Genomic DNA, 13,538 nt, shown 5'->3' with positions numbered 1-13,538 from the left:
TGGCGGGATTTTCGCTCGAGCTGACTTATTGATTGCACACTACCAATCGCGCTAGATATTTGGTTCTTTCAGCAGGAATGAATTGTTGTAATCAATTACTAGACCAATGAAAGTGGGAGGGAATTATTTAATTGAGTTTGTTTTTCTTTTGCTCAGACACATTGAAGCATCTTTTCACGTGAAGTTAAATAAAAACGGAAAAGTTTGAGAAAAAAACCCAAACATTGTGCACTTCACTGCAAACAAAACATAACAAAAAGTGAGTTTGTGAAGGAGAAGCATGGAACAAATTGGCTTCAACTAGTTACTCATTTTTAATTTTTATGCTTCCTTTTACATGACTGTATGAAGAAAAAAACCATCACAAACACGAACGATTGCGTTCTCCAGTGTGCCGAATGGTAATTAAACTTTTTCGCTTTCCCGAGCAGTTTCTCTTCCATTAAAAGTTCACTATTTACTTAGCGTGCGGATCGGGAGAATGACTGGAACCCGTTCCAATCTAGTAATAACTATCGAGAAAGCGAAGTGTGTGCAATCACTCGTGCACTCCCGGTGGAACGGAATGGACACTCATAACGTAATTTATGAAACTCGCGTTTTCAAAGTAACACAATTCATTGCATTTGGTGTGGCAGCTGCTGGAAGCTGTTGCACGATACCGGGTCCAGTGCAGTTCATTGCACGCTGTTGCGCGATGTGTGCTGAACCATCACCGTCACACGTACGGCGGCAGGTACGGTGACGACTGCATCACTGCATTACCGGATCACCCAGTCTGCTGCAAACGTGACCACTTCAAACGGTCAGCTCAAGGGGTCGCGTCGCTGGTTAGCTCATTGCACCAGTTGCATCGCCTGCCAGAGAGCGGGCGACGGCTCACGGTTTGATGTTAAGTACCGGCAATAATCCATAATATTATGATTGCTCTCCCGGAGCGCTGCTACGTGCTGCTGCCCTTGTGACATCCATTTCTGTTGGAGGGCGCACACACTGTTCATCTTGAGGCCGATGTGCTTAGTGTGCCGATGTCGTGAAGAGTACTTTTGAGCGAGTTATAGTGTAAGAAGAGTGTTTAATGGAAAAATAACTAGGAAATATGTTACTTGGATATTTTTGATACTAAATTAATTGAATGCGCCTAAAGGTATGCCATGCACGTGACAAATATTGCCTAAAAATATCGAAAATGTTCAACAAACCTTCTACCAAAACAATATTTACAGTTTCTCCACCAAACCTATGCTTTTGATATTTATTTGACACATTTCTTTGCTATGGTCTGTATATTGACTCAGATTATCTAACCAAAAGTAAACCGTAATCCGTATGTTTTACTGCCATATGTACAACTCAGTTCGGATCCATTCGCATCCATCCCAAATCCCAACCACGTTCCACGTTTGCTTCTCTCTATGGACACACTAGACTATTCCCTGTTCAAGTCACCATCCAGACGTGAGGACATACACTTGAAACTAGCAGCATCGCTACTGCAGCATCGAGCACGAATAACGCTGCTATGCACGTAACCAACCGACAGCGAATAAATCTGATTTGGAGATGATTTTTTCCTCTTGCCTTTCGTCCTGCACATCGTCACCGTGTTGTGTGACAAATATTTCGTGCCCCGCACGCTTTAACACGGGCATAGATTATACATTGGCACCACAAAACGCCACACCACACCCAACCACTGGGCTACCAGGGGATGCAGTATTATAACAACAGCAGCACAAAAAAGAGTTCTCTTTTTCGATCACGGCACTATGAAAAAAAGGAGAACCAAGCGACATGTTTGGTGCGCGCGGTAGTTGATTGTGCTTTCAAACAATTAGCAAACGAGGCCACAACTATGAATTGTGGGAGAGTCGGTGGCAGAAGGTCTTGTTTTCCAATAGCATCCCCCCGTTTCTTCCTCCAATATTTTCCCTGCTGGCCATTTTCATTTGCGCGACCACACTGTCATCGGTTGCCCGTGAGCGATTCATGGAAGCGGCCCGTACATGGAACGCTCTCTCACTCACAACTGCCTACTGCTGGTGGGATTTTTTTCCCCAATACCCCAGCTTCGGCATTGCATTTCGTGCGGAGTACCATTCGCATGAATAGTTGATTGCAGACTGCAGAGCGTCCCGTGCCCTGAGCCGATTGCACTGGCACATGGGGGCTTATCCCTGCGAGGATCAGGTCACAGAACCGCAAAACATGAGCCATATTTGCAGCTGTTCGGCAGCCGATCGCCGCGGTAGTTTATGTTTTGTGTGCTCTATCGATGTTGTTTTTAGTCTTAGCGGTACTCTGCCCACTGTGCATGCTTCCCCAGGCCTCGCTAGCGATGGTAACGTTTTGATGGAGTTCAATGCAACAAGCCTGAAGCGTTGACTGATTCATGTTTTGTATTGGAAAAGGGAATGATACATGTAGGTGAATTTAGTTTTTGCTTTGTTTTAGGCATTTTGCATGCTGAAACAACGAACCAAATGGTTATCTGGATGGAACTGTAAAGTGTTTGGTGTGAAGGAAAAAGCTTCATTCGATTAGTTAATTGAACTAACTCATTTCATCAAGTTTTTATACATTTTCCCATGCAGGAGGTGACCTTTTTGGATGATGAAAATCCCTTTTTTAATCTATGTGAGTTACTTTTCACAAACGTATCTAGTCGTAGACAATTTGCCGTCAGTTTGTCCGAACGTTACATTCGGAAAACATCAAAGCTGAATGTTTTTGTAATGTTACGCCCTTTTTTATACTTCCATATGTATATTTTTTAGTTATCCTCTACCTTGCACCTGCAAAGTATCGTGTATGGAATATAAATGCCTAAAGTTATGCAAACTGCACATCATAAGATTCTTTTTGACAGCACGCTGCACTATTCGTCAGGATACGAAGCTCAACTCAACGGAAACAACTCAACAAACAATTCAGTTTGAAGTAAGCCACTACCTGTTTCCAACTAGCTTCAAACTCCACAAAAGATACTCTTCCTCTTAATGGACAAACCAAAAAAGCCCCTTGTTCTTCAAACTACAAACAAGCTTGGTACACGGTACAGTACAGTACACACCGGCACCATTCCGAATGCAAATCCCTACACTGAACCGACGCTGTGGGGAATAAACACGCCTGCAACAAAACCTCCTGCTCAATAATCTCATTATGTGTACGTTTCTTCGGTGCATTTCAAGGTTCAAACAGAATTGGGGAGAAGGCGAGTACAATGTTTCCCGAGCTTTCGTTGTGCTCAATTTCATCCTTCCGCAAACATATGCACCAAAAGGAGTGGTTTGACCATCAAAACCATGCCGAACGAACCGAACCAACCGATGACCACCAGCACTACCACTACCACTAGCAGTGCCCGTTGCGGTTCCACATCGACACATCTCGGCCATGCTGGTGGCAACAACTGGTCCAGTGGGTAAGTATCTGCCATCAATGGTTGCGAATCGTTATTCCATTGGCAATTGGGTTGGAAATCAATGAAACCAGCATTGATTTCGTGCTCAACTAGCAGCAGAATAGAGCTGTTTGTGCCAGTTTTCCAGCTCTCTAAATGGTGATATGTCTTCCTTTGTGTGTGTGTGGTTTGATGCTTCTTCCCTCGGATAAGAGAATCAGAACGAAAGGGTGGAAAAAATGTGCTCGTCCAGTATCTGGACACACACGGTGGTGACAACATTCTGGATTGTACTTTCAACTGCATCGTTGTACAGCTTCCACTACATTAATGGAAATAGTTCTTGAGCAGAACAAAAAAAAACAAACAATTGTTACACCAGTCTTCGTTATCCCATTTCAATCGTTTCTCAATCTCATTTGCAAATCAGAAACATTCATTTCTCTCCATCCACTGTCCGGACAAATGTAATGACGCTACGAACAGATAATGTCGCAGCTGCAGTGCAGCAAAAAAGCAGACACGAAGAAAGTACATTCTCTTGATTGATTGCATTTCTTCGCGCTTCGATTGAAGAGTTTGCTGCTTTGTGACAAAGGCTTCCTCCTCGCTCCCTGTCCAATTTGCATCCTTGCTAAAGTATTGCATCAAAATATATAGCTCACAATTTTCACCATCCCAATTCCGCTCCATCCATTGTTTCAGTAACTACGTTTCGGCGTAGATTTTGATTGGCGTGGAGAAAGTTACACCCTCAGCTCGAACCAAATCGCTACACCAAACTTTGCACTGTATTGCGATTTCAATCACACCCTGCACTTGATGGCACAGAAATCTCGTCCGTTCTTGCTCGCGCTTTGCAACGAAGAATGCATCTATTGCGAACGGAAACAATCACGAAACTTTTAACGAAATAAAGTGAACTTTTGTGTTTCGATGCATCGTAGAGCGAACTTTTGTCTTGTGTATGTGTGTGTGTGTACAACCTGGTGGCTGGTGGGGGGGTGAGAGAAGGGTTAGACCATTTGCAGTTGGTAAGGAAATGGTGACATGTAACGGCACGTCCACAGGGCAACTCGGATCACCTTTGGTGTAGGAACGCGTGCAACACGCGCCAGCATGATCATCGACCCTTTTGAGCGGTAGTGTGTCTTCCCAGGTGACAAATACGTTTGCTGTGGAAACGATAATAAGCCCATAAACAGGTGATATGTATGTCAAGTAAGCAATTGCATACCTTTAGGCGCATACATTTTTTACGCAATAATTAAGTGGTGAGCATTGCGTAGTCGTGATTTGAAAAATGCATCACAATGACGCATGTGTTTGATTTTTTTTTGCAAATTGCATACCTTCAGGCGGTATGGCATTTATATGTAACAACACGCCTAAATTTATGCAATTGTCTTCGCTCGGAAACTGTTTTATTGAGTTAAAAAAGAAAAAGCGCTTGTTAGCAGGTTTTTATTAAGGTACATTTCCGTTTCTTAGGAAACACCGTGCGGTGCCCAAAGCCCACAGTGGCGTAAGAGATGAGTGGAGAATTAAGAAACAGACTACTAATATTCTTACAGTAAGATTGTCCGTGTGAAGTACCATTTTGCCGCGCGCAACGGAAACTTGGAGTCTGCTGCACGTGCTAAAAGTTTGGCCAACACAAATTACGGACCCACTTCGTCACACGCAAAATGAGTGCCATTCCACATGTCCCAGCGCTCGATCCCAGCATGTGAGCGTACTTGGCCCACGTATATTGGAAAAGTTGGTCTTTGCTTCTTCGCGAACGTTTGCAGCATAAGCACACATACACACACACACGCATACTTGTTCCAAGCATTCCGGCAGAGACGGAGCTGGCACGAAACGTGAGCAAGAGCATTCCCAGCTAAATGCAAATTGCATTCGGTTTCGGAAAGTGGTAGTGCTAATCAAATTACCGTTGCCGGAATGATGGACAATTAAAGCGTGGCGCTGCATTTCCTTCCTACCTGGAATTTAGTGTTGGTGCTGGGGAAGCGTGCCGTAAAGGTCGACGATGAAGAAATAGCTTTACTAAAAGCTTCACTAACAAGTTGACTCTGTAAAAGGGTGTTTTGAGTGGTTTAAAGGGCTTGGGACACACAAATAACCAATCACACACACCAAACCGATCATCTATCGCTAATCCGTCATGGAAAAGAATGCATGTTTTATCCAAAACAACGGGCGTACTAAGCACCGACAACTGTTTTGCTAAACTCTGCTCATACAATATGCATATACCAGGTACAGTAAGAGAAAGAGAGAGAGAAAGAGTCTACCCCAGACGGAAATAAGTTTGAAAAGCTGGCGGAACAAATGCTCGTCCCTCAGGCAACCAAACCAAAGCAGCCCGGAGTACACAGGATGCATAATTTATAAATTTATGAAAACTTCACCCAGCCCCGGCCACGACCCGTCCAGCACGAGGGGCAGCAAGGAACCACTACGAGCGGGCACGCTGGCGGAAAATTGAAAGCAACAGGAACCGAATCGTACGCGGCACGCGTTTGGCCATACGCTCAATTTCACCTGCCCATTAGAAGTTTCATTAAATTTGAATCAACAAATAAACTAACAACCGATTAGTAGATGTATGGTGCCTGGTGCTGTTGCTGCGGCAATGAAACATGAGTACCGATACATGCCCGTACAGCGCGTTGTAATTAATTATGGAACAACAGTTCGGACTGCACGCGCCCTTCAAACGCAGGCGAGCGTGATACACGAAGCGGTGCAGCTGTACAAGCATCGGTGTGGCAATGATGTGGGGTTTTATTTGAAGCTTTGCTGGTGCTTTGAGCTATGCGATTGGATTTATAATTAATCCAAATGAGCGCTACGGACACCCAGCGGCGGTGAAGCGATGAGCTTGTTTCTTTTAGGGCGCAAAAAACTAAAAGCGGAAGCAACGGGTGTAAGTGGAATTAATAGTTTGTTTCAATTTGGTTTTGATGTTGTGCCTGGTGCTGTTGAAAGTAGTTATAATTGTGGTTGTTTTTGAAAATTTAAATATCCAACTGTGAGGTAAATGACTCATCAGCGATAAGCTACGCCTAACAGTATGCAACACTCAAGACATGCATACGTTAAGGCGTTTCAATATGATGTAAGCAGAGCATTATTCCTTTTTGATTTTAGGGATTATCCATTATTTACGAAAAAAACATGTTTAACAAAAAATGGGAATATTTGATCAGCTCGTACTACTTTACTGCAAAAAATCTGTAATGTTTGAAGTAGCTTGCCTCTATTAATTACATAACTGTTTAGCATATTCCGTCCTCCATTCTTTGTTTCTATAGTTAATTATTATTATTATTATTGTTTTTCGAACATAATTCTAAATTATTTTAAACCAGTTTGGAGTTTTTGCACCATTTTTTGTTGAGCTAATTAATGAGATTTGAATCCCCTAAAGCCCTATCTTAGAAATAGTAACGCTAGAAGACGCTGCTCTCTACCCTGTCACCATTACGTAGTTTATGGATACCCTTTTACAAAAATAGTTGAGCTTTTCTTACTGTACGTAACGCAACCAAATGATTGACCTCTTTTACTGAATGATAAACAGACTAATAAAGCTTATGCCCTCGAGAACTCAACATAGACCACAGTACAGTCGTCCCAAATGCACACAATCGCAATGATTACGCTCCCAGATTTATACATACGATTTAATGATGGTTAAGAATGTTGCATCACAGTAACTGCCAACCCATCTGGCCCTCGATCACTGTACGCTCATAAATTTCCAATATGCTCATCCGGCCACCGCCATGATCCCGCCATTCCCTTCACTCTCCTCTTCTGTTCCATTTCCCTCGAGGGGAAAAAGCTGGCAAACGAACGATAATTTATTGGGATATGAAAATCAACTTCCCCACCGTCCCGTAAACGCCTGCGGCTAACCAAGCGTACCAATGCACATATCGGGCCCGCACACAGAGCCCAACCCGAGCGGAGGTGGCCGTAATTTGAATTGAATGGTTTTGAATTCACCACGACAGGCTCACACATGAGCAACACACACTCTCACACACACACGCGAGGCATGGCTGTGTGTTTCCTTTTTCGTGCGGCTTCAACTCAAATACGCCCGCAAAAAAAAGTTTGCCGTGCGAAGGAGGAAAAGGTACTACGAACAAAGTCAAAAGATTCGGTCTAAAATCGTTCGCCCCCGGTGGGTGATCTCCAATATGTCTGAATGGGAGGGTTCGATTTTTTGTTTTCATTGCATGTAGATGTGTAGATGCACATTTTCTAGCACTCGAATGCAGTTGGTTTTTCGGAGCGTATCTACAGCAAGAACAACGACACCCGCGAGAAGAGGGAAAGAAAGAGGACCCCACTTCGGGACACATTTTGCCTACATTCAGGCGGCCCATTTCTCCCGGGCACTACTGGCGCTGCTCCAAAATGGGAATTTCTTGCCGTGCGGTGTTTTTTCCCCACATCCTTTCTTTCCCATTTTCATGTGCAGCGTGTTTGTTGGCTGCAGCAGCACCGCACACGGCGTTCCGACTGAATGGAGCAGAAAGTCACAATTGCGCGTCACATACCACACATCGACAGCGGGCCGGTGGTGGAAAGCGGCTCGGTTCCCATTCTGAAGTGGAGGAAAACACACAGCTGCAATGAATGGAGAAACACACACATGCCCACTCCGATGTTGTTTCCGAGGTTTCGGCACACCAAGCTGACCTAAAACATGGATTCGGGGAGGTCCTTCCTCACTTTGAATTGAACAAACACACATGCCTTCTTGGTGGGAGAGTAGGGTTCTTTCTTTCTTTTATTTTTTTTGGGCCGTTCCATTTCTCTGGTGACCGAAATAAAAAGAGCGCTTCACCGCAGGCGAACGCTTTGAATGCATTTCCGGCATTGGAGGTTCATTTTGGGTGAGCGTTTTTTTCGGAGCCTGAACGTTCGATGCCTTGGCTCTGATGGACTCTGGGGTGGCTTTTGTGTGTCGTGCTGCTGCTGCTGCTGCTATTATTGGGCGCGATCTTTTCTTCTGATGGCCTTATACCTCTGCTTTTGAACTGGCTGTGAACTGTAGCTGCAAGCTTCCCTCGCCGTGACGTGCTGGAAATGGTTCAACATACTCGTCCGGCAGAGCGAAGACGACGAACAGCGGAATGTCCCAGGAAATGTAATGAGATATCACAGCAAGTGAACCCAAACCGAGCTGTGCGCTTTGTGTTGCGCTTTAAAAATGGCCCTTCCTTCGCCGCATCTGATTGGTTTCTCACGCTTTCCCAGGAAATCCACTGACCACTGGCCACACATCAACCACCGGAGCGGGAGCCTCAGCGCCCAGCGAAGCATATAATTTGCTCAAAAAGTCACGGTACTCAATTAATTTGATTATAATCAATTTCGTGGCTTCCAACACACACGCTTCTTCCACAGTCCATCGCCGAGTGAGCGACTATAAAGGTGAAGAAACGTACCTTGCGCTTGCTCACTAACTGAACCGGATTTCAAAAACGAACATAAACCGCAACCCGCTGCCGAAAATGCTGATCGAAGAGTGTCCGATAATTGGTGTCAATGTGCGTGTGTGGCTGTTCTGGTCGTATCTGCGGCGGCCGCGGTTGTCCCGCTTTCTGGTCGGCTGCATCCCGGTCGCCGTGCTGAACGTGTTCCAGTTCCTGAAGCTGTACTCGTCCTGGGGCGACATGAGCGAGCTCATCATCAACGGATACTTTACCGTGCTGTACTTTAACCTCGTCGTACGTGAGCGAGGGGAGAGGCAATAACCTTCCCACTTGGTGGATATTTTCATACCTTTTCCATGCGTTTTTTTTTCTCTGTTTGTTGCCATCCAGCTCCGTACCTCCTTTCTCGTGATCAATCGACGGAAATTTGAGACATTTTTTGAAGGCGTTGCCGCCGAGTACGCTCTCCTCGAGGTAAGTCATCGGTTTTCCCTTTTTTGAGGGAGTTGTTTACACCATAACCACCCCCGACGGTAACATTTGATCGTCCCGCGAAAATGTTTGTACAGAAAAATGACGACATCCGACCCGTGCTGGAGCGGTACACACGGCGGGGACGCATGCTATCGATATCGAACCTGTGGCTCGGCGCCTTCATTAGTGCCTGCTTTGTGACCTATCCTCTGTTTGTGCCCGGGCGCGGCCTACCGTACGGCGTCACGATACCGGGCGTGGACGTGCTGGCCACCCCGACCTACCAGGTCGTGTTTGTGCTGCAGGTTTACCTTACCTTCCCCGCCTGCTGCATGTACATCCCGTTCACCAGCTTCTACGCGACCTGCACGCTGTTTGCGCTCGTCCAGATAGCGGCCCTAAAGCAACGGCTCGGACGCTTGGGGCGCCACAGCGGCACGATGGCTACGACCGGACACAGCGCCGGCACACTGTTCGCCGAGCTGAAGGAGTGTCTAAAGTATCACAAACAAATCATCCAGTAAGTAGACGCTGGACCCGACCGGATTGCCCTTCCCTCGGGGAGGGTTGTTTGCTATTTCGGGATGCGGCAGCACGCATACACACAAACCGGAAGCCATTAATTCTCCCGTTTTCATGCCCGCACGGGCACTGGGTCATGTTTCACATCCTTCCTTCCGTTCCAAACACACACGCGCGCGTGCAGATACGTTCATGATCTCAACTCACTCGTCACCCATCTGTGTCTGCTGGAGTTCCTGTCGTTTGGGATGATGCTGTGCGCACTGCTGTTTCTGCTAAGCATTGTAAGTAAAATCGACCGACGGACATTGCGGTCGCTAGCCCGTCTCCGGACTCTCATTTCGGGACTCAATCGTTCCATCTCTCAATAGAGCAATCAGCTGGCACAGATGATAATGATTGGATCGTACATCTTCATGATACTCTCGCAGATGTTTGCCTTCTATTGGCATGCGAACGAGGTACTAGAGCAGGTAATGGCGCTGAAGCTGAGTTCGGTTGAGCGGTTTGCTATAGATCGGCTGACTTACATTGTTGTGTTTCTGTATGGGGATCGGTTTTGTTTTTCCTCTGCATTTCAGAGCCTAGGCATTGGCGATGCCATTTACAATGGAGCGTGGCCAGACTTTGAGGAGCCGATAAGGAAACGGTTGATTCTAATTATTGCACGTGCTCAGCGACCGATGGTGGTAAGTTTGGCTGATCGATGCTCTGTTCAATGAACATGGCACGGAAGGTTGTGTAAATAGCTGTTCACTAATAAGCTTTTTCTGAATGAATCAAGTTTATTTTATTTAAACGCCTTTTTTTATGCAATCGTAGCAACAATAGATCGTTCGTATTATTGCAAGCTTTCTTTAGGAATCATTTTTATTTTAAGCAATAGATAAACCATTTTTAATGTATTGTTCAGGAACCAAAATAGAGATTTTATTATAATTATTATTATTCTAATAATAAATTTATTATTATTATTATTATAATTATTATTATTATTATTTTTATTATTATTATTATTATTATTATTATTATTATTATTATTATTATTATTATTATTATTATTATTTTTATGATGATGATTATTATTATTTTTATTATTATTATTATTATTATTATTATAATAATAATTATTATTATTATTATTATTATTATTATTTTTATGAATTAGAATTTTAAGAATTTATGTAATAATAATCAATATCCTCTAAGAATTAAAATTGCTCTTAAAATTGTTCCTTGTTTATTACAATTCCTGGTTCCTTTTGTAATTAAATATGTTGATTGTGGTAATAGTACAGAAAAACTTATAAATCAGCATTAAACAACTTTGAGGTTCTTTAGCGCATTTAGTTTAGATATTTTAATATTTTAAAGCATTTGTTTTCATTATTACAAAGTAGCGAGTTTATGAATAAAGTACTTTCAGTTCTTCTAAACGCCTATATGTATGCAATTAGGCGTAACATAACAATAGCTCTATTTTTTATTGCATTTTTATTTAACATTCTAAATCCAACCTTTACTTTCCCTCTTGCAGATTAAAGTCGGCAACGTGTACCCGATGACGTTGGAAATGTTTCAAAAATTGCTCAACGTGTCCTACTCCTACTTCACACTGCTGCGCCGAGTGTACAACTAAACTTAACCGACAAACAAACAAAAATCCCCTCATCACTATGCAAAGACAGCAAGCAGCCGATCATCAAACACCATTAGCAGCCACAAAGTTACCAGCCGCTTATCCCACGGGATTTGGTGGAAAGTTATTGCACTGAAGCTTATTCACCCAAATCTTCATGCAAACCACTCGGAGGTTCCCTCTCAACCAACCCATTGAAGCGAATAAAAGTATCAGCAACCAGACGACGGTGAAAAAACGCTGCATTATTGTGCTTGCTTCAGCATTCCAGTGAATGACTCTTAAACTTTTCCATTCAAAAGTCGCGATGCTCACGATACGGAGCGGTGTGTTGTTCGATCCGCCGAGTGCACTCGCAAGCCGGTGATGTTGCCGGTGGAAATGCACAGATCGACACAGCGATAGATAATCGTTTGTTCGCGTAAATGGGAGGGAAAAAAGTAAGCTGCCAGCTACTTCATTTCCATGTTAATTGAAACTCAAGCCAACGAACATGCAGAACCCGGTTGGTTGTGTGTCTCCGCTCCGGGAAAGGTCTCTGCTCCGGGGCATGGATTCTTTCCCCCTCCGGGTGGTTGGGGGTATTGTTTAGGTTTTTATTTTACAAATTCATATCCTTCCGCTTCCGCATCAGCCGACCCGGTGGGTGCGCCAGACAGATGTGCGGCGGGCAACAAAACTATGCACGAACATGGCCAACAAACACAGCTTCTATCTCATCTCTGTGTCGCACTGTCTCGCTTTCCCGCTGCATTGCTTGTAGTACTATCATTGTTTTAGTCCACGGGTTTACTTCTAATCCCATTGCACCACGCAAAAAGGCTCATCCTTTGCTCGTTCCGGTTGCAACTTCGACAAGCGCATGGTTGGGATACGAACAAAAAACCAACTACTCCACCCACTACTACTACTACTGCCACCACCACTAACAACACTACACTTGGTTGGGAGCTTGCAGACCCACAAGCAAACAACGATACAAGCTAGCTAGCTGCTGTGTGCGCTCGAGTCAGCCGACGGTACAAGGTTTAACCGGTACAAGCAACTCCCGGACCGATCCCAAAACTCTGACAAGGCACGGGCCGCATCCGGCAGTACGGTCGGAAAACATGGAAATGTTTAATTAAAACTGTAATTGTCAATCGCTGCTACAAGTTGTGACACAGGGAGATAGAGAGAGAGACAGAGCGCGCCCGATGGTGATGGTGTAAAAGATAGATACAGGAAAAGAGCGAGAAACATTGGTACGATTTGGTGTGGTTAGCAAATTTGATTTCCACTGATTTTGAGTGCAAATTTAATGCATCGAAAATTTGCCATTCAGAGTAAAGTTGCTCGTGGACGGATCCTTGTCTAATGTCGCTGGATGTATGTGTGTATGTGTGTGTTTGAGCTGTTGTAAGAGAAACAAAGAAATAGACATCAAAGTGATGGTAAAGTAATTTTGTCATGCAAATTGCATAATTTTAGGTGGGTGATTATTTTGCGCTTAAAAGTATGCAACCCGCCAAGCAAGTGTTTGCTGTTATGCTGCAAAATCACATTCTTAATAAACTTTCGGTGCTTTTTGCACTGTTTTATCGCCACTCAGATTCGTTTGTTTATGAGATGTATACATGAACTTTTTTTTCGATTAAGAGAAACATTTCGGCAAACCCAAAATTCTTCTCTTCTCGGTAAATTTTAATCAACCCAACAGGCAAACAATAAAAAAGCGCATGTTATTGCTTCCCGTTAGAACAGGCTCTTCCGGTAGCTACCAATGTTTGTAACAATCTTTCCGGGAAAATATGCTTACCCTACTGAACTGAACAGACATGCTAAAATCACACAGCTTCCAATCCTATCGTTCGAGCTACACAGAGATAAAATAGACCGGTATCTAGAAGGGGAGAAGAAAATTGCTTTACTGCACTATAGGTCAAACCCGCTCCGTTCGGTTTCGATCGGTTGTTACATCCCAGTGCAGGTGCATCGCGTGCATCACGCTGTACGAGAACGATAAACAAACGCCATCACATGGTTGTAGATTGAG

At 44.1% G+C, this 13,538-nt stretch overlaps 1 protein-coding gene across 1 annotated transcript; it reads left to right on the top strand.

Annotated features, from left to right (window-relative positions):
• The first annotated feature begins 8,241 nt into the window (after positions 1-8,241).
• LOC120959570 (odorant receptor Or2) lies at positions 8,242-13,093 on the top strand. Its single transcript, XM_040383039.2, has 7 exons — positions 8,242-9,162; positions 9,259-9,342; positions 9,438-9,862; positions 10,049-10,148; positions 10,236-10,337; positions 10,446-10,553; positions 11,402-13,093. The coding sequence occupies exons 1-7, from the start codon at positions 8,947-8,949 to the stop codon at positions 11,501-11,503; spliced, it is 1,137 nt and encodes a 378-aa protein (XP_040238973.2). The 5' UTR covers positions 8,242-8,946; the 3' UTR covers positions 11,504-13,093.
• Positions 13,094-13,538: the final 445 nt, after the last annotated feature.

Source organism: Anopheles coluzzii, chromosome 3, assembly GCF_943734685.1.
Source record: "Anopheles coluzzii chromosome 3, AcolN3, whole genome shotgun sequence".
Lineage (NCBI taxonomy): Eukaryota > Metazoa > Arthropoda > Insecta > Diptera > Culicidae > Anopheles > Anopheles coluzzii.
This window is presented reverse-complemented; position numbering and strand designations above follow the sequence as displayed.

Bases quoted from the DNA above. Each gene is read 5' to 3' on its own strand.
- LOC120959570 (XM_040383039.2), top strand. From the start codon at position 8,947: ATGCTGATCGAAGAGTGTCCGATAATTGGTGTCAATGTGCGTGTGTGG. The intron at 9,343-9,437 runs GTAAGTCATCGG...ATGTTTGTACAG, and splicing joins CCGAGTACGCTCTCCTCGAG to AAAAATGACGACATCCGACC. The intron at 10,554-11,401 runs GTAAGTTTGGCT...TCCCTCTTGCAG, and splicing joins GTGCTCAGCGACCGATGGTG to ATTAAAGTCGGCAACGTGTA.